The following is a 22,030-nucleotide window of genomic DNA, read 5'->3' on the forward strand; positions in this document are numbered from 1 at the left end:
CGTCATCTCGTCCGTGTGCCATGCCATCGCGCCCGGCCTCCCCCTCCCTCCACCGTCACGTCCGTGAGCGCAAGCGCGGCAGCACGTGGCCCGGTCCCGACAGGCTGACCCGGCCGACGCTGGTTTGTTGGTTCCATCTCCTCACAAATGGGCTGTTTTATGGACGTGACCCAGCATGGAGTTTGAGCAGCTTGTGTGTCTGTCGAGGTTTGATGTGATAGATTTCATGGAATTACTTTGCTGAATCTTACAGTATAAAAAAATGCAGTTTGCAATGTACCAGAAAAAACATTGGCAGCTTTGAAAGGGTTTCTCTCTGAAGGACCCTGTGACGTTCCTACAGTTGCATTTAATGTAGATCTTATGGCGCACGTCCCAAGAACAGAGCACTGGGCTGAGGATTTGACACTGGGACCTTCAGAGTGAGGACCGTGTCACTTGATGAGGAGGGGGTGTAGGTAGGAAGCTGTATGTGAAGAAGGCGGGGAGGGGAGGAAGGCAGGAGAGCAGGACATGAGCGAGGGGTCTGCCTGCCGCCACCTGGTGACACGCTTAGGAAAAGTCCCCAAGTTTCACATGGAAACTTGCAGACATCTGAGTGACTGCGAGCTTAGGTGTGTGGGAGGTGATGGACAAGCTGGCCAGCCAGCGGCCCAGCCGGCCCTCTTCCTGTGCTCCCCGAGGGAGCGGCTGCCCCGGTCTCAGGAGCGCCCGCCATGCGCGGCCTCCGCGTCTCTGCGCGTGCACACAGCAGCTGACTCCTCCAGTGTTCAGCCCGCGGCTCGGTCTTTTCACCAGGACATCGCAGAGCCCACCCCCCTACCCCTAGCTTTAGGGTAAAGCAGCCGGGCCAATGCTGTGTTCCCGGCTGATGTTAGAAAGGGCTGCTTGTTTCTAAACCAGGACTTTTCATGGTCTATTAACAGCAGGACGCCTCTGTCCTGCACAGACTCAGTCCAGCGAGGAGAGCGGAGCCGCTCTGTCCAGCAGCGGCCGTGGGGTAAGAGCTGGTTCTGGGAGGCGAAGTCGAGGTGGAGGGAGCATCTCCTCTGCAGCGTTAGCTCACTGGAGGGAAAGGCGCAGCCTCACTGAGGAAGCGCCTAGGCTGGAGGTCAACAAGCCTCGAACACGGCGCCGCCCCAGCCTCCACCAAACGGGGCCCCATCCGTGGGGGCCGAGCGAGGAGGCACCTGCAGCCTTGGCCTTGCACGTGGGCCTGCCAGGGGCATGTGGGCGCCGGCAGCTCGGGCTGGTAGGAGCCTGAAGGGGGCAGAGGGGCGAGAAGAGCCCCGAGGCCAGGCTGTGAGGCTGGGGGGCTGCAGAGGGGGACCAGGTGAGGGGGGCGCACTCGGCCCCCAGACACACAGGCAGCAGGGTCGAGGGGCCGCCCACAGGCTGAGCAGGGCTCGGGGCGACAGACGGGCACCAGCGGCGGCTGCTCCCGGGAGACACACCTGATCCCGGGTCGGCCCGGGAGTAACACCGCGCAGCCAACCAAGCCCCGGGAGACCAGGAGGGCGGGCTGCCGCGTCCCCGCTCGGTGCTGCTTGGTCTCGGGTCAGGGCAGCCGTGGCTGCAGCTGCTCGCTCACGTCCCCCTCCATCCTCTCCTCTCGTGCTGCCCCAATTCGCCGCCTCCCCGGCCCGTCCCACGCCGGCTCAGCGTCCTTACCCCACCCGTCTGCCCGCAGGATGACATGCACAGGGTCATTGACCGGCAGCTGATGGACACGCACCTGAAGGAACGGAGCCGGCCTGCTGCCGTCCCCTCCCGGGCCCCGGGCCTGGGGCGTGGGGACGAGCCCAGCACCGCCGAAGGCAAACGGCTCTTCTCGTTCTTCAGGAAGATTTAAGCCCGGAGGAGTCAGGCCAGCGAGGACAGGCACACTGACGCCGACTCAAATGGGGGTGTGGGCCAGGGCCCAGGGCAGCACGTGCACCCGCCAGTCCCGCCGCGCTGGGCCGGGCTCAGCGGCCGCACTGCCTACTTGCCCAGGGGCCACGTCCTCAGGAGGCTCCGCTGCCTCTGAAGGCGGCTCTCACCGGGGCAGCCCGAGCCGTGTCCCCACTGCCAGGCCCGCCCTGGGGTCCACCGCCGCGGAGCGGGGCTCAGGCTGCTTCCAGAGCGGCTGCCGTGCCCGGCTCCAGGCACCGCTGCCCTTCTGCTCTGGAGCAGGGAGAGAAGCAGAGGCCCTTTCTGCACACCCGAGGTCCCAGCTGCCTGCTGTGGGAGCCTTGTCCTGCTGGGCACCAGGCACTGGGCCTGGACCCTGTCCTCCCACAGCCCCGGCCCAGGAGGCGGCCCCTCACCCGCATGCATGCGCCTCCGGGCCCGGAGCCCCAGCCTATGGGCCTGATGGCCGGCCCTTCTGGCCACAGCGGGACTGGCTGCGGCTGAGGCCGCCCCCAGCCTCAGAGGAAGCAGGGCCTCCTCCCCACGCTCTGCTGCAGGCCTTGCTCCTTGGCAGGGCCCTCTGCCGGCTCAGCCCTCTCCCCTTCCCGGCGCTGGGCAGAGGGCCCCCCAGCCCTCCACATACACAAGTTCTCGGCTCGGCCGAGCACGTCCAGGCCACAGGACGGCTCCACAGGGGTCTGCGCTCAGCCACGCCGCCAGGCAGCGTCGACTCCACAGGGTGGAAGCCTCCAGAAACTGCCCACCAGGCCCACGGAAGGTCACCCCAGCGACCTCCCACTCCTGCTCGTCCTCAGCAACCGCTTCACCTTCTCTGCTGAGGCCCCGACTCGGACTCAAGAGGCACCGGGCTGAGGCCGCCCTCAAGCTGCTTTACAAGGATCATCTCCCTCCCTCACGGGGAAAGCACAGCAGGGATGCGTGGAAAGAATGTACCTACAGATATGTACAGACACAGTGCTGTACACACAGTGCTGTAATTTTGTATGTAGCAACCATGTAAATACATGTATGGATTTTATAACATACATATTATATATGAATCTATAAAGGCATATTTTTAGAAAAACAGCACACCACTGCTTCTTTTGAAAATAGTCTAAGAATAAAATAAATTTCTACAGAGCTTCCTGCCTCAGTCACTGGGTACCTGGGGCGGTGTCTGGGCAGAAGGCAGTGTACAATTTCGATCCGCTGGCTGGTTATGCAAAGGCAGAGTACCCCACACACCTGGGAGGTCACCTCATATATTGGTACCAAGTCAGTGGAGTCAGCCCAGAAGAGGCACACACACACCCCCCACCCGGAGGGTGAAGGCAGGCATCAGTGACAGCTGTTTTGTGAGCCGTGACCCAAGGGGCCACGTCTACCCCGGCCCCGGGCTCCCAGCCAGCACTACAGCTGCCCGGTTCCAGGCAGGCAGGCCCTGCCAGCGCCGCTGACCAAGCCCCAGGCAGGCCCAACAGCTCGGCAGTAACCTCGAGGTAGAAAGGAGTCACTGTAGGCACATCCTTCCAGAAGAAACACGGCACTTTCCCTGGCGTGTGTGCTGCAGTCGGGGGAGCTCAACCTGGACCCACCTTTCGCAGACAGAGCCACTCTGGCTTCTGAAAGTGCCCCTGGGCCTCGACGGACACCCGTGCGGGACTCAGACCAGAACAAAGGCTGGATGCAACGGGTGGGGAGCATCCAGGCCCACCTGGGGCACAGCTGGAGGAGAGCAAACAGACCCTGCAAGAAAATTTGGCAGCTTGAACCTTTATTTTTAGTATTTTTTTTTAAAAAGCATAATTAGAAACTTTCAATACAGAAATAATCCTAGCAAACCATTTAAAAGTGTTGTTGTTTGACAGGAAGTTCACATCAGGTCCACCAGGATGCCGGTCCAGCCCTGAGTCCCCACCCCCACCCCCCATTCATGCGTGACACACTCCTCGGACGGGCACGCTGCCATCACCGAATCTCCCCCCACCTGGGCCTGAGTGTCCAGCAGCCGGAAGCCACGGAGCTTCTCGCCCGCACTGGAAACTTGCAGGCCCCCCCACCTTATTGCCGAAATCTGCGAGCTCTGCCGCAGCGGCGTCACCTGGACGCTCAGGGCCGAGCCCCGAGTCTCCACATCCTCCGGGGACCCAGGGTGGCTGGGACAGTCCTGAGGATGGAGACCGCGCTGTGGCCCCACGCACCCAATCCGACAGGGCTGCCTACTGCCAGCCCCCAGCCCCGCCTCCCCGGGCCCGGCGCACCCCCACCTCGTCCCATGGCTCCAGAGTGAGCCAAGTCTGTCACCGAGAACCGCGGGCTTTCAGCAGTCTGGGGGAAGTGGAGATACACGTCAGAAGAAACCCCCGGTTTTTATTGATTAAAAACCCATCAACAATGACATGGGAAATCTGCAGTGAATCTGTGATGTGATTGTCCAATCAGGGCTTGACCTGGAAATCGCTTAAGAAAGGAAATCTAGTAAAACACATCGTGGTGCTAAAATAAATTATTCCCAGGTTACATGATCTTTCAGGGGAAAGGTGAGTGAAGTGTCTCGAGGGGGAGAGGGAGTGACCGTAATGACGTGCAGAAGACCCTGGTCATTCTTCCAAGGGCATCAGGGCAAGTCACGGCTGGCATCCAGCCCAGGTGGCCACTCCTTACCACCCGCCAAGAAATTCTCATGCTGCCTTTGTACTAAAACAGTCCCGTCAGGGACCCAAGGCTGCCTGCATCCAGCTCAGAGGCACCATCCCCAGGGCCCAGCAGACCGACACCCGCTCCCCACACTGAGGAGTGCCAGGAGCTCACTGGAGACCCAGGACTCCAAGGGAGGCCCCTCCTTTCCCATCAACAAATGGTCAGAAAGGCAGAGCTTCTCGGCCAGGAGCCCAGCTCCGCGGTGACAGGAAGCCATTCGTTTTTTCTAAAAACACTGGACCCAGAGTGGGGAGGCCGCAACTTTTGCTGCTGTGCCAACCAAATCTCAGGAAGAGAAAAAAAAGTATAAGGAACTTAATTCATTTGATTTGGCTTCACTTTTATCTGTTAAAATGACACTCCTTAGCAGCCCCCCCACCGGCAAGCCCATCCGTGTACAAACACACCCCTACCTTTCTGTTGGAACCCAAACAGGTTGGCATATATTAAGTCAGAAGCCACGGCTCCCCTGGGTTGTAGCTGAGGTGTCTGGAAGGCAGGACAAGAAATCTGTGGGCCAAAGGGCAGGAGCGATCCCTCCTCTGGAAGCAAAGGGCCAGGCCTCCAGGGGGACCCCTGGGCCCACCTCAAGGCGGGATCCCCCAGCTGCCGGCGGTGACAGGCAGGATGGGGAGGGGCAGGGGTGGGCCCTCCATGCAGGGGAGACGCCGACGCCTGCAAGAGGGAACGAGTCCCGTGGAGCCCACGGCACCAGCCCAGGTTGGCAAAAGGTACATGTTCTAGAACGTGATCCTGTCCTCTCCGGAAGCTGCTGGCGGTAAGTTGGGGTGAGGTGGGGAGGGGAGGGGGTGTCGCAGCAGGCTGGCACGAAGGAGGCAAAAGCCGGAGCAGGACGAGGGCAGCGCGCTGGTTAAAGCGATATACACTATGTACAGACTCCGGTTAATCAGTCCGCTCGGCTGGCAGCGTCCTCGCCGGGGGGCAGGGGCGCCGGAAGGGAAGGGCAGGCCGTCCCACACCTTCTTGGCACTCGAGGGGGCGGGGAGGAAGTCCCGACGGCGCCTCCCGGTACAAAAACATGGAGAGAATTCTTTAAATAACAGCACGGAACTGAGACTGTCCCCCAGGAGAGAAGCCCCCGGCCCGGGGCAGGGGGCGCGGCCGCAGCGCAGTCTCTGCAGTGGGCTGGGGGCATTAGCAGCAGCGTTTCTTCCGTTTACTGTTCTTCGTGAGCTTCACCACGTCATTCTGTTGTTGCTGCTGCTGTTTCGCTAGGTTGTCCTTCTTTGCCCGGAGGACCAGTTCTGTGATGCAGTTGAACATCTGTGAGGGTGAAGGAGGCAGGGCGGCCTCAGAGCGGGGATGAGGCCCTGTCACAGTTGTGCCCCCTCTGCTGGTCAGCATGGCCCCTCCCGCCTCCCTGGGGCCAGCCTTCCAGTCCACTGGGGGCTGTTTCTGCACATCTGTCTTCAAGCCCATCTTGAAGTAGGCAGTGAACGACAGAGGTCGGAAAGGAAAAGCATCAAAGACCTCTGAGCTGTGTCTCGGGGAAGTCAGCCTCAGGGATTCTCCAGCCTTTCTGTGAAAGGATAAAGAGCTCTTTTCCTTCGGCTGACACCTCGGACGACACAAATAAAGGTGCCCTTGCACTGATGACGAACCAGAAACAGCCAGAGTCTGCCCACTCCACGCTACCTCACCACACGTCCCGCTGAGAACCTTCCCCAGACCACGCAAGACCACCCCCAGCTCACTCCACTCCCGGGGAAGGAATCAAGGACAACCTACGGGGCAGGGCTCACCCCACTCCAACCTACACGAGAACAGGGGAACCTGCAAAGGGCTCAGGGCCCCACCACAGACCCCGGGGGAAAGGCCCACGGTGTGACCCCAGCCGGACACAGGGGCCCGGGGTCCCCACTGCTGGGCAGCCTGTGTCCCAGGACGCAGGCGAGATCGGCCTCCCGGACCTCTGGGCTCCATCCCCACCGGCAGGACCCTCCCCAAGGCTCCCAAGTGCTTCCAGCAGCCCCAGGGCCGGCCTGGACACCCACCCGAGCTCTGCAGGCCAAGGTCCAGGGAAAGAAAGCCGGAGAACCGGGAGAGGGAACAGTGTGGGGTGGGGAGGACGGAGAGGACCTGTGCCCGGCTGTGGGGGCAGGCCCACGTCTGAGGCAGCCTCTCCCTCAGGACCGCTGAGGTGCGAGGTGGCCCCGGCAGGGGGATGCCTGGGCGCAGAGCCTGGCGCACGCAGCAGGCATTCGATCAGTGGCCGCTACGACGATGCTGTCTGTCGGCCACCCCCGGGGGCTGTGCCTGTGCTCCCACCCCTTCCGGCGCGGGCCTTACCTCTTCCACATTGACATTCTCCTTGGCACTGGTCTCAAACAACTGGATCCCCATCTGCCCAGCGAACTTGTAGGCGTCTTCCGTCTCCACCACCTTGCGCTCAGGGTCGTCGTTCTTATTCCCCACTGGAAGGCAGGGCAGGGTCAGCCCGGGCCCCCCACCCCGCCGTCCTCCGCCCGGCCCGGGGCCGCCCCGCCCGCTGCCCAGCCGCCTCACCTAGGATCCGGCACACGTCGTCACAGTTCTGGTTGATTTCATGAAGCCACCGCTTCACGTTGACGAAGGATTCGGCGCTGGTGACGTCATAGACCACGATGACCCCGTGGGTCCCCCGATAATACCTGTGGGACCAGGGTCGGTGTCAGAGCTGCGGCGTAACCAAGGGCAACCCCTTCGCAGGACCCGCCAGCCCGCACCAACCGTGGGTGGGGAGGGCGAGGGGCCGGTGCATCCCCCCAGGCCTGGAGGCCTCAGCTGGCCGTCGGGGCCTGGTCAGCACTGCCACTCACCCTGCTCCCCGGGCGTGGTGCGTAGGGAGCACCTGGCCCTGTGGGGTCAGCCAGATTGTTCAGAGGCTGCGGACAGCATGAAACTTAAGTTCTTGTTTCATTTTTCAAGTTCAGGCAATGGGGCCTTCCCTGACGGTTCAGCGCACCAGATCCCATGGGCCGCAACTACGGCCCCCGACTGCTACAACTAAAGGTCTCGTGCGCCGCAACCAAGGCCTGGCATAGCCAGGCAAACACACACAAAAAGAAAATACTCAGGCAAGGTTTGCATTTGACAGCATATTATCACTGTGCTCTTTAACATCCAAGAAAGTTTTTCTGTCCTCAAGTCTGTCTTAGTAAAATGCCATTTCAAGGACAGGCGCCACTTGTGAGGCCTGCCAAGGTCTGTTCATACCCTGGGGGGTGGGCAGGCACCTGCCCTCCTGTCACTCCAGGCACGGCCAGGCTGGGCCTGAGGTCAGCAGCAAGGGCTTCAGGCAGGAGGGGTTGCCTCAAAAGTTCAGGGGGACAGACGCGGAGCACGGGCCTCATGCTCTTCCAGAGAGCCAGCTCTGACCCAGCAGCCAACACGTCACCTCACCTGGCATGTGGAGACACTCACAGGAGCCTCTGAGAGGGGGGAAGACCCCCCGCCCACAAGAGACGGGCTCAGGGGTTGATAGCAGCCTCCCCGAGCCAGCCCGAAGCGCCCCCACCTCCTGGGCCCGCAGGACAGCAGGCCCTCGCCAGCGGCGGTCCTGAGGCAACTCAGGCCCCGCGAGGACGGAGCCGGCCGGGCCGCACGTGCACCGCGTTCTCAGCCGCCCGCCCGGCAGCGCTCTGGCACACTCCTCACAGCCCCATCGCACGACAACATCAACCGAGCTCCATCTCTGAAAGGCGGCGTGGACCTGGGGAGGGTACTGCGCGCACCTCATGGCGCCCTGGTTCCCTCAACTGTAAAACGGGGGTACCAGGACCTAACTCTGGGGGTGGCCATATGGCTAAGGCGATAAAGCACGCTTCCACAAGGGCCAGCTCTCATTATCGTCGCCATGAACAGTCCCTTAGCAACACCCGGGCCACGCAGGCCGGAGAAAACCAAGGGCGTTGAGGGCGGCTCCCTCCAGCTGGCCACCAAGGTGGCAAGAGCCGCCCGCTCTCCACCGAGACCCCGGCTCACGTCCCCTGGCGCGTCGCCCGCCCACAGCTCTGCCTTCCTGGGGACAGAGCCCTGTCCTGGGCAGCCTGAACAACCGAGCCATCCACACCCTGCCCCTCCTTCCCCGCTGATCATCACCTGGGTCCAGCTGGGGGTCGCCCACCTGAGCAGGTGCAGGAGAGCAAGCCAGGAAACGGGGAGAGGAGGGAGACAACTGTCCCCTGCCAGCAGCAGACACGCAAACAGCGGGCTGCGCTTCCCAACCCTCCTTTGTTGAAGACAACGAAGATGCCGAGAAACAGCGGAGGGCGGGCCAGTCTGGGACTCGGGGCTAGGGCACCGGGCCTCCCACTCCTCCACCATCGGGCACCACGTCCACGTGCCACAGCTTGGCTCTGTGCCAACACGACCGCGAGGCTCGCCACTCACCCACTACCACAGACAGGAGGCCACCACGTCCCCGCGAGGACAGGAGGCGGGGTGAAGGAGCTTCTGGAAGCCAAGGCCTCTCCCACCACCACCCGACCCGCACCCCCAGCCCCACCGCTTGGGGTCAGCAAACCCCAGCCGCCATAGGCAAGAATCGGTGAGGGGACGACAGGGCGTTCGTTCTCAGCAGGCGGACAGGATGCAGTTTTAGTTTCTCTTTTAAAGCCCTGAATCAGAAAGGGCCACGCTACTGCCCCCAGATTGCCCCACCCCTGACCTCCTCCCAGCTCCTTCCCTCAGCAACACCCACCCCCCCAGCCACCCCCCCAGGGCAGCGCACCCCTCCCCCAGCCCCCTGGGACAAACCCAGCTTGCCCTCAGGTGGCCAAGGAACTCCAATTCCCCCAAAGGATGAAGGAGGCAGCTCAGCCCCTTCCTGCTGCCCTGGAGGGAGCTGACCCCAGCCTGCTGCCCAGCCTGGAGCATCTCTTGCGGCCACAGGCCCAGCATCCTCGGCTGGTTTTAACTCACAGGAGCCACCACGGCATCTGCCGCTGGTGCAGCCCTGGTCCCTGGGGGTGGGGGGCCAGCAGAGGGCAGGGCCGTGGACCCATTAAAGTGCGGTCCCCAACCTCCGGGTCGCGGACCAGCACCTCCTGTCAGATCAGAGGCGGCATTAGATTAGCAATAAGGAGCACAGTAAATGTCACGTGCAGCACTTCCCTGCTGGTCCAGTGGCTAAGACTGTGTTCCCAATGCAGGAGGCCAGGGTTCGATCCCTGGTCGGGGAACTGGATCTCACATGCCACAATTGAGAGTTCGAATGCCTCAGTGAAGACCCAACACGGCCAAATAAGTAAATAAATTTTAAAAGTATATGTCACGTGCTTGAACCATCCCCAGGCCATCCCCCCCACCCCCAGATCGAGGAAGAACCATCTTCCACGAAATTGGTTGCTGGTGCCAAAACGGCTGGGGCACAGCTGAGTTAAACTCAAGAGCCTTGGCATGGGGCAGACCTCAATTCAACTCCTGCCTAACTGACCAAGCCAGGTCCCTCCACCCTCTGTGGGCCTCACTTTTCTTGTCCTTACACTGGAGAGAATCACAGGACTCTTTACCGGAATTAACCGAGATGAAGCAGCCACAGTCCCTGGCGACAGTCCCGGCCTGGAGGAGGACCCCTGGTCAGTGCCCACACCTCACGACACATCCAGGCCTGGAAGCCCGGGCGGCCCAAGCTCACGGCACCCGACTACCCCGGGAGCCTTGACTCCAGCTGCCCCTCAGCTCGGGCCTCGCTGGCAGCCGCTGACACCAGGGGGCTCAGGCAGCTCATCAGGAGGTGGCTGCAGAGACCTGCCCTGCGAAGCCCCCAGGACTGGGGACCTCCGGGCTCTCGGGGAGGCGCGGATCACGGCGCGCGTGCTCGTCTCAGGGCCGGCCCGGTGACTGGACCCCCTCCTGCTCCAGGGCGGTGCAGGTTCCGGCCCCCAAGCCCCCTTCACCAGTCCACCCGGCTGGCACCCCTGGTTCCCCCGCACTCCCAGCCACCAGCCTGGGGGTCTTCACCCCCACACCTCGCACCCCTGGGATGCTCGGCAGCCCCGATGGGCGGCCAGCCTGGGGGCCGCCCGCCTCCACCCCACAGGGAGGAGAAGGACCTTGGTGGCGCCTCCCCGAAAGCCCCTCACACAGGACCCACTGCGGGAGGCAGAGGAGAGGCCGGGGGAGCAGCAGCCGCTCCGGGCTACCCGGCTCCTACTCTGCACACACCCCTCAGACGCTTCCCCCGTCCGTACAACCGGGGCGATGAGAACACCAACTGCAGGGGGCTCCACGGAGTCTTCCACGTGCAGCCCAAGCACCCGGGACCTGGCATTACTGCAAACCCCGAAGACAAGCCCCCTGAGAAACAAGAGAACAGAGACTTTAAGCAACTTGCCCAAGGTCACACGGGGAGCAGAAATGTAAATCCCGAACTGCCTGCCTTCAAAGCCCTGTTCTTTCCCGGGACCTGTTCCAATAACAGCCCAGGAACTAAGAGCCACTCCACAGGACCCTGCAGTCTGGTGCCCCAGCCAGGCTTCCTCCCGCTCACAGCAGAGAACAAAAAGGAGGGCGGCCCCCAGGGTGAGCGGGTCTGCTCGTCGCTCAGTCGTGTCCGACTCTGCGACCCCACGGACTGTAGCCCGCCAGGCTCCTCTGTCCCTGGGATTTCCCAGGCAAGAATACACGAGTGGGTTCCTCCTCCAGGGGATCTTCCCGACCCAGGACTGCACGAACCCAGGTCTCCTGCATTGCAGGCGTATTCTTTCCCATCTGAGCCACCAGGGAAGCCTCCAGGGTGCGCTGGGTCCCCAGTCAACAGCCTGGGAGGCAGAGGAGGGGGCCGCCCAATAGCCTCCTACCTACCAGTGCTCCTTCTGGACCCCAGCAGAGAGACGCCCCCCTCCACGTCGGGGTGGTGACAGAGCTGGCACCCCCAGCAGGCGAGCTGACACCAAACAAGGGCACCCTCGCTGCCTGAGCGTCTGACCGCCTGGCAAGGCCAGCACCGTCAGTGTGACCCCATTTTAAAGACAAAGGAGGGACTTCCCTGGTGAACCAGTGGTTAAGGCTCTGCCTTCCAATCTAGGGGACACGGGTTTGATCCCTGGTTGGGGAACTAAGATCCCATGTTCCATGAAGCTACAAGCACTGAGCCCATGCTCCACAGAAGGGGAAGCCCACACACCGCAACCAAGACCCAGCGCAGCCAAAATAAATAAATAAATACACAAATCTTAAAAAAAAATAAAGACAAAGGAACCAGAGGCTCTGCCGACCGATGCATGCTGCCCTGCCAGCCCCAGAGGGAGGTGCGAGGCTGCTGCCTGCCACGGCGGGACCGCACACGACCCGCCGCGTCTCAGGGCTTCAGGGGAGGAGCCATACCCGGCCAGGAGCGCACCTCCCCACAGCCTCGGGGATGGGGGTCTGAGTGGGGGTGGGTGGTCTGTCTAAGAGGGAGCGGGGGTCGGAGCGGGCTGGGCCAGCCTGACTCACGTGGAGGTGATGGTGCGGAAGCGCTCCTGCCCGGCTGTGTCCCAGATCTGCAGCTTCACCTTCTCCCCGTTGATCTCCACAGTCCGAATCTTGAAATCCACTCCGATCGTGGTGATGTAACTGCCTGCACACACAGGGACGTGAGCACGGCCCAGGACCGTCCTGCTTAGACTGCGTCCTCAACAGTCCAAGTAACCCTGGGCTCCACCCCGCCCAGCTCACTCCAAGTGCCTAGAGGACACAGCCCTGGACAAAAAAAGAGTCTGAGCCCCAAGGTGAGGGCAGGAGACAGGATACAATGAAACAGAGTGATGAAGACAATTTCAAAGGAAATAAGAGAGCGGGCCCTGACTGCGGAGGGAAACGCTCCACCAGAGTGGCCTGGGAACCGTGGGGACCACGACACGCTCTGGGTTTGTCTACTCCATTCTAAACATTTTAAGTGACCCACAAAATTGACTTTCTAAAACATAAACAAGACACATACACACTGTTGTATACAAAATAGATAACTAACAAGGACCTACTGTATAGCACAGGGAATTCTGCTCAGTACTCTGTAGTGGCCTAGAAAAGAGTCTAAGGAAGAGTGGATATATGTGTATATATGACTGATTAACTTTGCTGGACACCCGAAATTAACACAGCAATGTAAATCAACTATACCCCAATTACACACACACACACACAGAGTCATAACCTGCAATCTGAAAAACTGCTCCAGGCAGCAGAAGAGACAGCAGCAGAAGCAGCAATGTGTGTGTGTGTGTGCGATGTGAGGCTGAGCACATGTAGGGACGCAGGTTGGAGTGGGGGCTCCAGGCCAGCTCTCGGCTTTTGTGCCGTTTTCAGGAGCTTGGACTTTCTCTTGTGTGACAGGGAGGCATTGAAGGGTTTAACCCAAGCATAAGCGGCATTGTAAATAGCTCTCCAGGGGCATCTGTGTGAAAGATGGCGCTGGAGAGAACTTCTGGCGACAGAACAGTCTCGTCCAGGCTTTCAAAGGCTCAAATGCTAGGAAGCAGGGGTCCGCAGCCTCCGGGATTTAATGCCTGATGATCTGAGGTGGAGTCGATGTCACAATAATAGGATGAAAGTGCACAATATAGGTAATGCGCTTGAATCATCCTGAAACCCTAACCCCCACTGCACCCAGTCTGTGGGAAAACCGTCTTCCATAAACTGGTCCCTGGTGCCCAAAACGCTGAGGACCGCTGCTAGGAGGAGCCCACATGCTCATTCCCTTCGGAGCTGCCAGGGTGACCTGGGGCCGCAGACACACACACCGACTGCATCAAGAGCGGAGAGTGGCCAGGAAGGGCCAAAGCTCAAAGTCGGGCGGAGCTCAAGGAAGGCTCTAGGGCAGAAGTCACATTTGGGCCTGGACAGGAAGAACAGGTACAATTTCCAAGGCTGCGACCAGGCTGGAGAAGGACATCCTCGCCAGAGGAAAGGCCGGAGGCAGAAGCACAGAGACCAAGATGGCCTCGGCTCCACGGGGACTGGGTTCCGCTGAGGAGAGCAGCCCAGCACCCAGTGCCGTGGGCCCTCGAAACTCGGCTGACCACTGAGCGAGCGAGCGAGCTGGTGAAGACACAAAGGAGAATGAGAGACAGCAGGAGGAAGGAAGCTGGACAGGGGAGCTGAGGACACAGTATGAAGACCAGCGGTTTTCAGAGGGGGTTGGTTGAGGCCCCCCCAACCCCGCCCCCCAGGATGCCTGGTGATGCCTGGAGACATTTTCATGTCACAGCTGGGTGGGGGGTGGAGGACGGGGGAGGGTTCAGTACCCCTCTGCGCACAGAACAGCCTCCACAACAAAGAACTGCAGGGCCCAGTGTCCGTGGTCCTAAAGCGGAGAGACCTTGCTATGAGCTCGGCTCACTTAAGAGAGGTCCGCTGAGGTTTTTAAACAGAAGAAACCCTGCCAGAGACAAGACGAATTCAGCAGCCTGACATGGGGTGGGCAGGAGCTGCTGGGATGACTCAGGTGAGAACCAACCACGGTCCGAGCTGGCAGTAAGAGTGGAGAGGAGACGGGCCGCAGCAGAGCCTTCCGAGAGCTCCGAGCCGACAGGGCGGAGGGGAAGGTCCCCAGCACAGGGGCAAGTGCCGACTGGCTAGCACTCCTGGAGAGCAAGGAAAACCAGCAATGTTTACTGAGGGCTTACTTGGTCCCGGGCCATCCTTGCAATAACTCTGCATGGCAGGGAGGGTCATCAGCTCCTCTTTTAAAGATGAGTTGAAACTCAGTCACACTCACAGTGACGCAAAGAAGACAACTCTTTCCAACGTCACACCACCACTGTCAGGAGAAACCCACCTCTCCCCTGAGAGAGAGGCGCCTGCCATGTAACCATTTCCCTCCACGGCATAGAAGGGCATTCCTTCAGTCCTCAGTCAGAAAGGCCAGGCCAACCGGAAGCCTCTGCACTGAACCGATCAGCTCCACCAATGAAAACGTGGCCCACCAGGATCAGGGACACAAGATCAAACGGGCAGCACTTTCCGCCCATCAGCTGAGCAAAATGGAGACCACTGAAACACAGCAGCGATCAGCACCGACAAGGGGCTCTTCTGAGCCCTTCAGCTTCACACGGGTGTCAAAGGCCAATGGGCAGGACCTGTGAAAACCTGAAGAGCACATACCCCCCGACCTCGTAACTCCGCTTCTACCCAGGAATAAATGCAGTGTCCTGAGCAATGCAGCACCATCTGAGACAGGCTACCAGAAAGCAAACGCGCGTGTCAAGAACACTGTTGACGAACCACGTGCACCCCTGCACAGCCACTCGAAAGAACCACAGGGCCTCGTGTCGACGTGCAAGGACAACCCCCGATGTGCTGGGGGGAGGCCAGCGGCCGCCCAGCGCAGGTGGGGGTGAGGGGAGACACCGAGCACCAGTGCGGGCCCCACGGCGGGGCGGGGGCCGGGAGCAGCGTTCCCTTTTCATGCTGTTGAGTCTTCCTGTTTGACTCTTTACATAGGCATGTCCCAAGCGGCAGTTTTTCCTTTCTTTTTTCAATGTTGGGGCACAAAAAAAGACCCTGAGTAGAAAAATGATGGGCCTGCAACAGCTTTTTTTTTTTTTAAGAAGATAGCTGAAGACTGACTACAGAGACTTCTAGCCTACTCGCCACGCCCCCCTTCCATCTGGTGAGGCAGAAACCAGGGTGTACCGGCGCCAGGAGAAAGGATTTAAAACCCAAACACCCAGCAGCACCCCAGGGGCACACTCACCTGAGAAAGTGTTGTCTGCGAAACGTAACAGTAAGCTGCTCTTACCGACACCTGCAGGGGAGAGAGCAGGGGGTGAGAGGCGGCCTGGGTGTCCGCTCCAAGCCCGACCCCGCTTCAGGGAGACGGGCGGGGTCCCGGCTCTCCAGATGCACGACAGCACCCACCTCCCTCCCCAGCCAGCCTCCCACCAGAACACCTCTCCCCTTTCCACCTCTGACCTTGTCCTCCATCTCAGGATAAGCCCCAAGCTGCCCCCAAGCCATAGACGAGAAAGGGGCCCATGCCCGGGTCCAGCAACCCCTCGAGGAGACCCAACAACAGGAATGAGGCTGAGGAAGGCCGACCCAGTGCTCCTGGCCCCCAGGGGTGTCCAGAACACCGTCCGGAGAAAACACATCACGTGCGGTCCTTCAGCTTGGTGAGACAAGGGCTGCACGGCTGCAAAGCACCCTGGAGACCATCAGGGCTGGTCTGTGGGCCAGGAAAGGGAGGCCCAGACAACTCGAAGCCACTGCTGGCCACTCTCCCCCCGGCCGACACCACTGGCGGGGAGGGGGCGTCCGCCTGACACTCCTCAGTCCAACAGCTCACAGTGCTCAGACCGCTTCACTTACCACAGCCTCTACTGTTCCAAGGACCGACAGAATCCTCATAAGGATTGCTGCAATCCCATCGACATCCACCCCCGGCAGCATGAGCCCCCAGGGACACCTGTCCTGTCCCGCCCCCGCTGGGTCAGCCAAGCACAGAAGGAAGCCCACGCGCACACATGCCCGCAAGCCCGGCTGCATCTCTTAGGAAGAGGCACCTGAGGCTCCGAGAGCTACACGCTAGTCTCGGGGCCTCAGCAGGGCTGGGGGTGGGTGCTGGATCTGAGTCCTGCTGATACATGCTGCTCTGGGAGTCTTCCTGCATCTGCTTCAGGAAGTGGAATAATAAAAACACCTGGGATTTCCCTGGTGGCCCAGGGGCTAAGACTCTGCAATCCCAATACAGGGTTCCCAGGTTCGATCCCTAGTTGGGGGTCCCACATACCCCAACTAAGACCCAACACAGCCAACTAAATAATATTTTAAATAAATAAAGAGACCCAAAGTGGCTGCTCTGTCTCATTCCTGTTAAAGAGTTTTAGCAGCACTACTAAAAGCAAGGCCCGGGGTCTCAGACACCGCCCCTGCACACCCAGCGCAGAGCTAATTGTGAGTACATGTGTGTGTGCGTGTGTGTGTTCCCCAAACCCGCAGAAGGCGCAGCCTCTGCCCCTTCCCCAGCTGACCCAGGCATTCTCTCTGACCATCTCCTCTGGGGACCTCTCCCAGTGGGCGATTCACCCAGCGATGCCCAGAAGACCTGGTCGGCCTGACAGAGCGAATCGGGCTTGGACCGTCCCAGAGGCAAGCCAGCGCCACTCTGAGCAGACAGGTGCCGCAGCCCCGGGCCGCTGCTCAGCGTCTGTGCGCGCAGGGCCCACTTCCTCATCGCTGCCCGCGCGAGGCTTCCTGCCGGCCGGGCCGAGGGGGAGAGCAGGTCCCGGGCCGGCCCCTCGCAGCGGCGCTCTGCCCCATGCCACCACCCCACGGGCTGCCGGCTCCCTGCTTCCTCCCGGAGCCTCCTGGCCCGCTTACTCAGCGAAAACCTTGTGTCTGGGCCACAAGTTCCTGAGTTCCTCCAGGAAGGGGATCCCGCCTCATTCGCCCTGCACAGCCCTGGGGCTGGAAGCCAAGCCCAGCATTTAGTAGGCGCCAACAGAACACTGTTCAGTGAACTTCTGACTAAACCAGGGCCGATCACAGTCGGCCATGCCACCTGACGCTATGGCTGCAGCAGGAAGAAGAGCCCAAGCGCGGGTGTTCAAACTTTGGCGGGGGGGGGGGTAGCAGAAGCCTAAGGGATGGGGGTATGCCCTTTGCATGAAGCAGGACAGCAGAAGCGTCCCCCTCAGCCTGGCCTTGGGGGGGGGGTGTGGGAGGGGGAAGGGTGGGGCTTCATTTACCCCAAGCTCATCTGCAGAGCTGCTCAAAACCACTATAGTCACCCCGTCAACTGCTGCTTCAGGCCGACACCCACTTCTGGCCTGGCTGGTCTCTCTGGAAGGAAGGGAAACCCACCCTGAGAAACACGTTTCCTAAATGTCTCTGAAGAGGTAGCCTTGGGAACACACGCAGCACCCACAGAAGCAGGAAAGTGCAGGGTGCCGATCAGCCTTCACCTCAGCCAAAGTCAACAGCCTCCCCACGGCCACCCCGGCCCATCACCCTCGACCCCGCAGGGAGTAGAAGCCCGGCCCCTGTTGCCTTCTGGAAGTGGGGAGACAGACTCATCCTGTGGAAAACGAACCCACCACTCTCCGTCTCCACCAAACCCCAGCCCTCCCCGCTCTGCCCCTCGTCCTGCCCAGACACTCTGTCCTCAGAAGCCTGCACGGCAGGCCCCGCCGTGGCCGGGCTCCTCCATCTGTTCCAGCTCCTCCACTCCTCCTCACTTCAGTTCTCAACTGCTGAAGACCCCGAGAGCTTTGAGTAAGGTGTGCTCAGCTTTAATCCTGGCTCAGTAACTAACTCATTGTACAACCTCAGACAAGTCACTCCCCTCTCTGAGCCACAGTTCACTCAGCTGTGGACTCAGAGGCTTTAACTTGATCTCCAACACAGCCTGTGGGTTCTAAGAATGAGTTTGGTCAGCCTCCTGGACCAGACGAAATGCTGTTACAGAGCCAATGTCAGAAGCCCCTGAGAGACTGTGTACAACCTTAGGCATAGAAAAGAGATGCAAAAGCTGAGAGGATGTATTCCAGAAGCAAATACAATGTGTCAGAGTGGGAAGAAGAGCTCTAGATTTCTACAGAAAGACTAACATTCATCGAGGGCCTACTGTTTGCCAGGCCTGACACCAGCTGCTCACAACGCATCATGTGCATTAACTCCTGGCTTTGCCCTGGAGGAGGGCATGGCAACCCACTCCAGTGTTCTTGCCTGGAGAATCCCATGGACAGAGGAACCTGGTGGGCTACAGTCCATGAGGTCGTAAAGAGTCGGACACAACTTAGCAACTAAACAACAAACAAGTTTATTATTAAACTATTTTGCTCTTTGTTGAAAAAACAACAACAACAAACTCCTGGCTTTACCTCTGAGGAGCTGTGCAACTTGGGGCAAGTCGACTAGTCAGCTACTCTAAGCCTTAGTTTCCATATCTGACAAACCACACAGGCAACAGGTAAGAACCAAATGAGACAGTGTCTATGAAATCATTTGAAAACCCTTAAGGAAGCATCACATAAGAAGCCAGATTGAGGGGAGGGCGAGATGCCCGTCTACCTTGCTCAGCTGCCAGAGATTAGCGTGAACTTCCAAGGCTACCACCTCCCAACCTCATGACAATTGGGCGTTGAGTGTCAGCCCACTGTCAGGAAACGTTAAACTGCAAAGCCTACATCTCCTCTACTCAACACAGTCTACATGCTCAGACTAACCAGGGAATCAGATCCATAAGTCAGATCACTTGACCCAGTGAGTCTTCTCCCACAACTAACTTCAGAGTGAAAAATCAATACACCAGCAGAATGTATGGTGAAAAAGAAGGCCCAAACCATGGCCTGGGTTTCACTGGAAAGAAGAACTGGGGAGAAGGTGCATCTTCTGGCTAAGCTTATGCTTTCCATTTTTGTGGGGCTACACGCAGGCCCCAGGCCTCTTGCAAAGGGATAGGGACCTTGAGCATGGTAAGCTGACCTAAACTCCAAAAGGACAGAAATCACCTTGGTGCCAGCCCCTCCAGAACCCAGGTGAGGGCTGGGAACGAAGCTCGAAAGGCATAAGCGTGCCAGGACCCTGGGAAATGCCCAAGGCTGTGCTGGTCTCGAGGCTACACAGCTGGTCTGGGTTTCTCTCATTCACACCAGGAAGAATTCATGCTCCCCTGGCCACAGCTACTCTTCATCTCCCTCATTAGCCCTTAAACTTTTCTCCCTTCCATGGGCAACCACAGAAACCTCAGCCATCCTTCACCTGATCCGAATCACCAGCCACGTCGCAATCCATATCCACAGTGAGACCACGACCCACCCACTCGCCTGCTTCTGCCAGGGCCCTGACACAATGCTCCCACTTCAGGGCCTAACAACCCCTCGATTTGGTCCCCGCTTTCCCTAACAATCCATGGGCTCCACCACCGACCTGGCCTCTGCCTCCAGTCACATGATACCCTTGTCAGCACTCAACTCAGGTCTGGTCTGTAAATATGGCACGTTCCCAAGCCTCCCTCCCCATCGTAAAACCCCAGCACCTCAGCTATGCTCCTATAAACCTCCCAGGGCCTGCCTCCCTGACCTCTTGGTCACCCCATAAACCTGCTTACCTGCCACACTCCAAACACCTCTACAACCCTCCACCCTTTCTCAGAAACAAGCCTACCTTTTCTAAAGATGTTGGATATCCATTCATTCAATACATACATGCTAGGCACCGCCTGGGTGCCGAGCACTGGAGAGGGACCTAGGAGCTCTCCGGGAGGGCACGCTCTTTGTAATGTTGGCTGACCCACCTCCGGCTCTGTCCAGCAGACCAGTGTGCAACAGCAAACACACAGGGAGCGCTCACTATGTGCCCGGTTCTGCATACTCCGCATGCATTATCTCCTTGAACACTCCATCAGCCCAGCGAGGCGGATCCCACTATTGCTCCATTTTGCAGATGAAGACAGGGAACCCCACAGAGAGAATAATTCAGCAGGAATGTGCCAGACCCGGCGCGAAGTGCTTTACCTCTCTTACTTCATTTAAACTTCACAGGAATCCCATGAGGCAGGTTCCGAGATTACCGCGCTCCCCCTGCACCCACTTTCCCCAGGAAGAAACCCAGGCTTACAAACGTTACTGACAACCACACACCAGAAGCTCCCTTTCCGCCAGGTCCAGTGCGAAGCACTTTTCCAGCTTCATCTCACCCAAGACTCACGCACCACCCAGCGAGGTTAAGTCCCCACCTCTCAGATGAGAGAACCGAGGTTCGGAAAGGCGAAACAACTCTCCCAAGGTCAGGGTGAGGAAGCTGGTAGTCCCGAGACTCGAACCCGGCTCCCTCCAACTCCAGAGGATCGCGCGACTGGACCAAGGTCACACGTGGGGCAGAAGGGCCGGCGCGGCGAGCGGACCGGGAGCCTGGACCCGAGCCCTGCGCGCCCGGCCCCTCCGCTCCGCGGCCCCGCGCCCCGGCCTCACCCCGGCGCGCCCCGGAGCCCCTCCGCGCGCCCCTGGGGCCGCCCGGCCGCCCCGCCCGGCCGCCCGGCGCGGGCCGGCACCTCCCCGCCCGCCCGGCCGCCTGCCCTCCCCGAGGCCCTTGCGGGCCGCGCCCGGCAGGGCCCACGCCGCCTCCGGCCGCCGCGGCCCTCACCGCTGTCGCCGATGATGAGCAGCTTGAAGAGGTGGTCGTAGTCCCGGGCCATGGCGGGCGGGGGAGGCGCGCGCGCGCGCGCGAGGGCGGGCGGGCGGGGTCGGTGCTGGCCTCGGGATCCGCGGCTCCCTCCGGGCTGCTCCGGCAGCGGCGGATCCACTTCCCGAACAAACAGCCGGAACTGACAGAAACACCTCCCTCCGCTCCCCCTCCTCCTCCTCGGCAGCGGCCGCCGCTGCCGCCGCCTCTCTCCTTCCCGCCCCGCCCCGCCACTGCGCAGGCGCAGCGCCTGGCCGCGCCTCCGCGCAGCCGCAGTGGCGGCCGGCCGCGCCCTCTCGGCGCTCGCGCACGGCGCCTGCGCCCTGTTTAGGGGCCCGCGGGCGCGGGCAGGTCGTGCCCGTGGCTCTTCGGCGACCGTCGCCGCCGCCGCCACCCGCCCGCCGTCCGCGGCCTGCTGCGCGGGAGACTCCGAGAGCGCACCTGCGGCCAGGCCCTAGCTGCAAGATTCCCGGAGTGCCGGGAGAGGCCGGCCGTGGCCCTGGGTAGACTTGCTGCCGCTGCTTCATCTTCTAGACCCGCAAGCGCTGCGGAGAGGGACCGACTAGCACGCAGCGACCGGGCGGGGCGGGGCTTACGCCAGGCTCCCGGCTTCTCGGGACTGGGGACTCGGGACACTCCGCCCCCATCTGCCTGGACGCCGCCTCCGAGGTGCTGGCTCCGGGCCCCCCCGCCGTGTCCCGGGGCCCGTGGACTGGACGCCGAGGGCGGCTGGAGGCTGCGGGAGTTTTTACCGAAACGTGTGAGCAGCGTGACCTTTGACGGCAGCGCTGGGGCAGAGTCACAGCCCAGCCCCGCGATCTCTTGGAGCCTGAGATGCCCCGTTGGTAAAGCGGGCCGAGAGGTTCCAGATTCCGGGTCCCTGTCCAACCTGATGCTGAGCCTGCGAGATGAATGGCCTGGTGTGTAAGATGCACCCTTGAGATCGATAACAGCAGCGCGCTCAGCGTTGCACCCCACCAACAGATAAAACTTCTGCAGATTGTGTGGTAGGAAGACCGGGGCTGCCGACGTTAAGCGGTATTCAGTTTATCATCAGCCCTAGGGTTCCCCCCCCCCCCCCCCGGGGTTTAGAGTAAATTCCTGACTGCCCTAAAAATAGGTTGCGCCTACTGCCATCCTCGTTTGTAGAATTGCAGGGAGAAAACGTTACTGATGAGTTACTGATGAGTTCTGTGTAGCTCCGTCCCTTTATAGTCAAGTGCCTGCTAGATACCTATTTTCCCAAACTTATTTTGACTTTCTACAAAGTAATGCCTGTGTTTTTGTTTTTTTTTTATGTACAGAAGCTTACCAGAAAGTACAA

At 60.4% G+C, this 22,030-nt stretch overlaps 2 protein-coding genes across 4 annotated transcripts in view; one reads left to right on the top strand and one right to left on the bottom strand.

Annotated features, from left to right (window-relative positions):
- BICDL1 (BICD family like cargo adaptor 1) overlaps nucleotides 1–3,037 on the top strand; it is a 78,179-nt gene extending 75,142 nt beyond the window's left edge. For 2 of the 3 annotated variants that reach the window (XM_020904216.2, XM_070475388.1), the window contains one exon: nucleotides 1,691–3,037. In XM_020904216.2, coding sequence (XP_020759875.2) covers nucleotides 1,691–1,852 — 162 coding nt within the window. In that variant the 3' untranslated portion in view covers nucleotides 1,853–3,037. The remainder of the gene's footprint in view (nucleotides 1–1,690) is intronic. The other variant, XR_011490711.1, reaches the window with a different exon arrangement.
- Nucleotides 3,038–4,246: 1,209 nt separating this feature from the next.
- On the bottom strand, nucleotides 4,247–20,919 carry RAB35 (RAB35, member RAS oncogene family). Its single transcript, XM_070475389.1, has 6 exons — nucleotides 20,668–20,919; nucleotides 15,278–15,328; nucleotides 12,037–12,160; nucleotides 7,123–7,247; nucleotides 6,907–7,031; nucleotides 4,247–5,880 (listed from the first exon to the last, which is right to left on the bottom strand). The coding sequence occupies exons 1-6, from the start codon at nucleotides 20,717–20,719 to the stop codon at nucleotides 5,752–5,754; spliced, it is 606 nt and encodes a 201-aa protein (XP_070331490.1). The 5' UTR covers nucleotides 20,720–20,919; the 3' UTR covers nucleotides 4,247–5,751.
- Between the last annotated feature and the right edge of the window lie 1,111 nt (nucleotides 20,920–22,030).

Source organism: Odocoileus virginianus, chromosome 12, assembly GCF_023699985.2.
Source record: "Odocoileus virginianus isolate 20LAN1187 ecotype Illinois chromosome 12, Ovbor_1.2, whole genome shotgun sequence".
Classification (NCBI taxonomy): Eukaryota; Metazoa; Chordata; class Mammalia; order Artiodactyla; family Cervidae; genus Odocoileus; species Odocoileus virginianus.

Bases quoted from the DNA above. Each gene is read 5' to 3' on its own strand.
- RAB35 (XM_070475389.1), bottom strand. From the start codon at position 20,719: ATGGCCCGGGACTACGACCACCTCTTCAAGCTGCTCATCATCGGCGAC. The intron at 7,032-7,122 runs GTGAGGCGGCTG...CCTGCCTTCCAG, and splicing joins CGACGTGTGCCGGATCCTAG to TGGGGAATAAGAACGACGAC. The intron at 5,881-6,906 runs GTAAGGCCCGCG...TCACCCTCACAG, and splicing joins AGAATGTCAATGTGGAAGAG to ATGTTCAACTGCATCACAGA.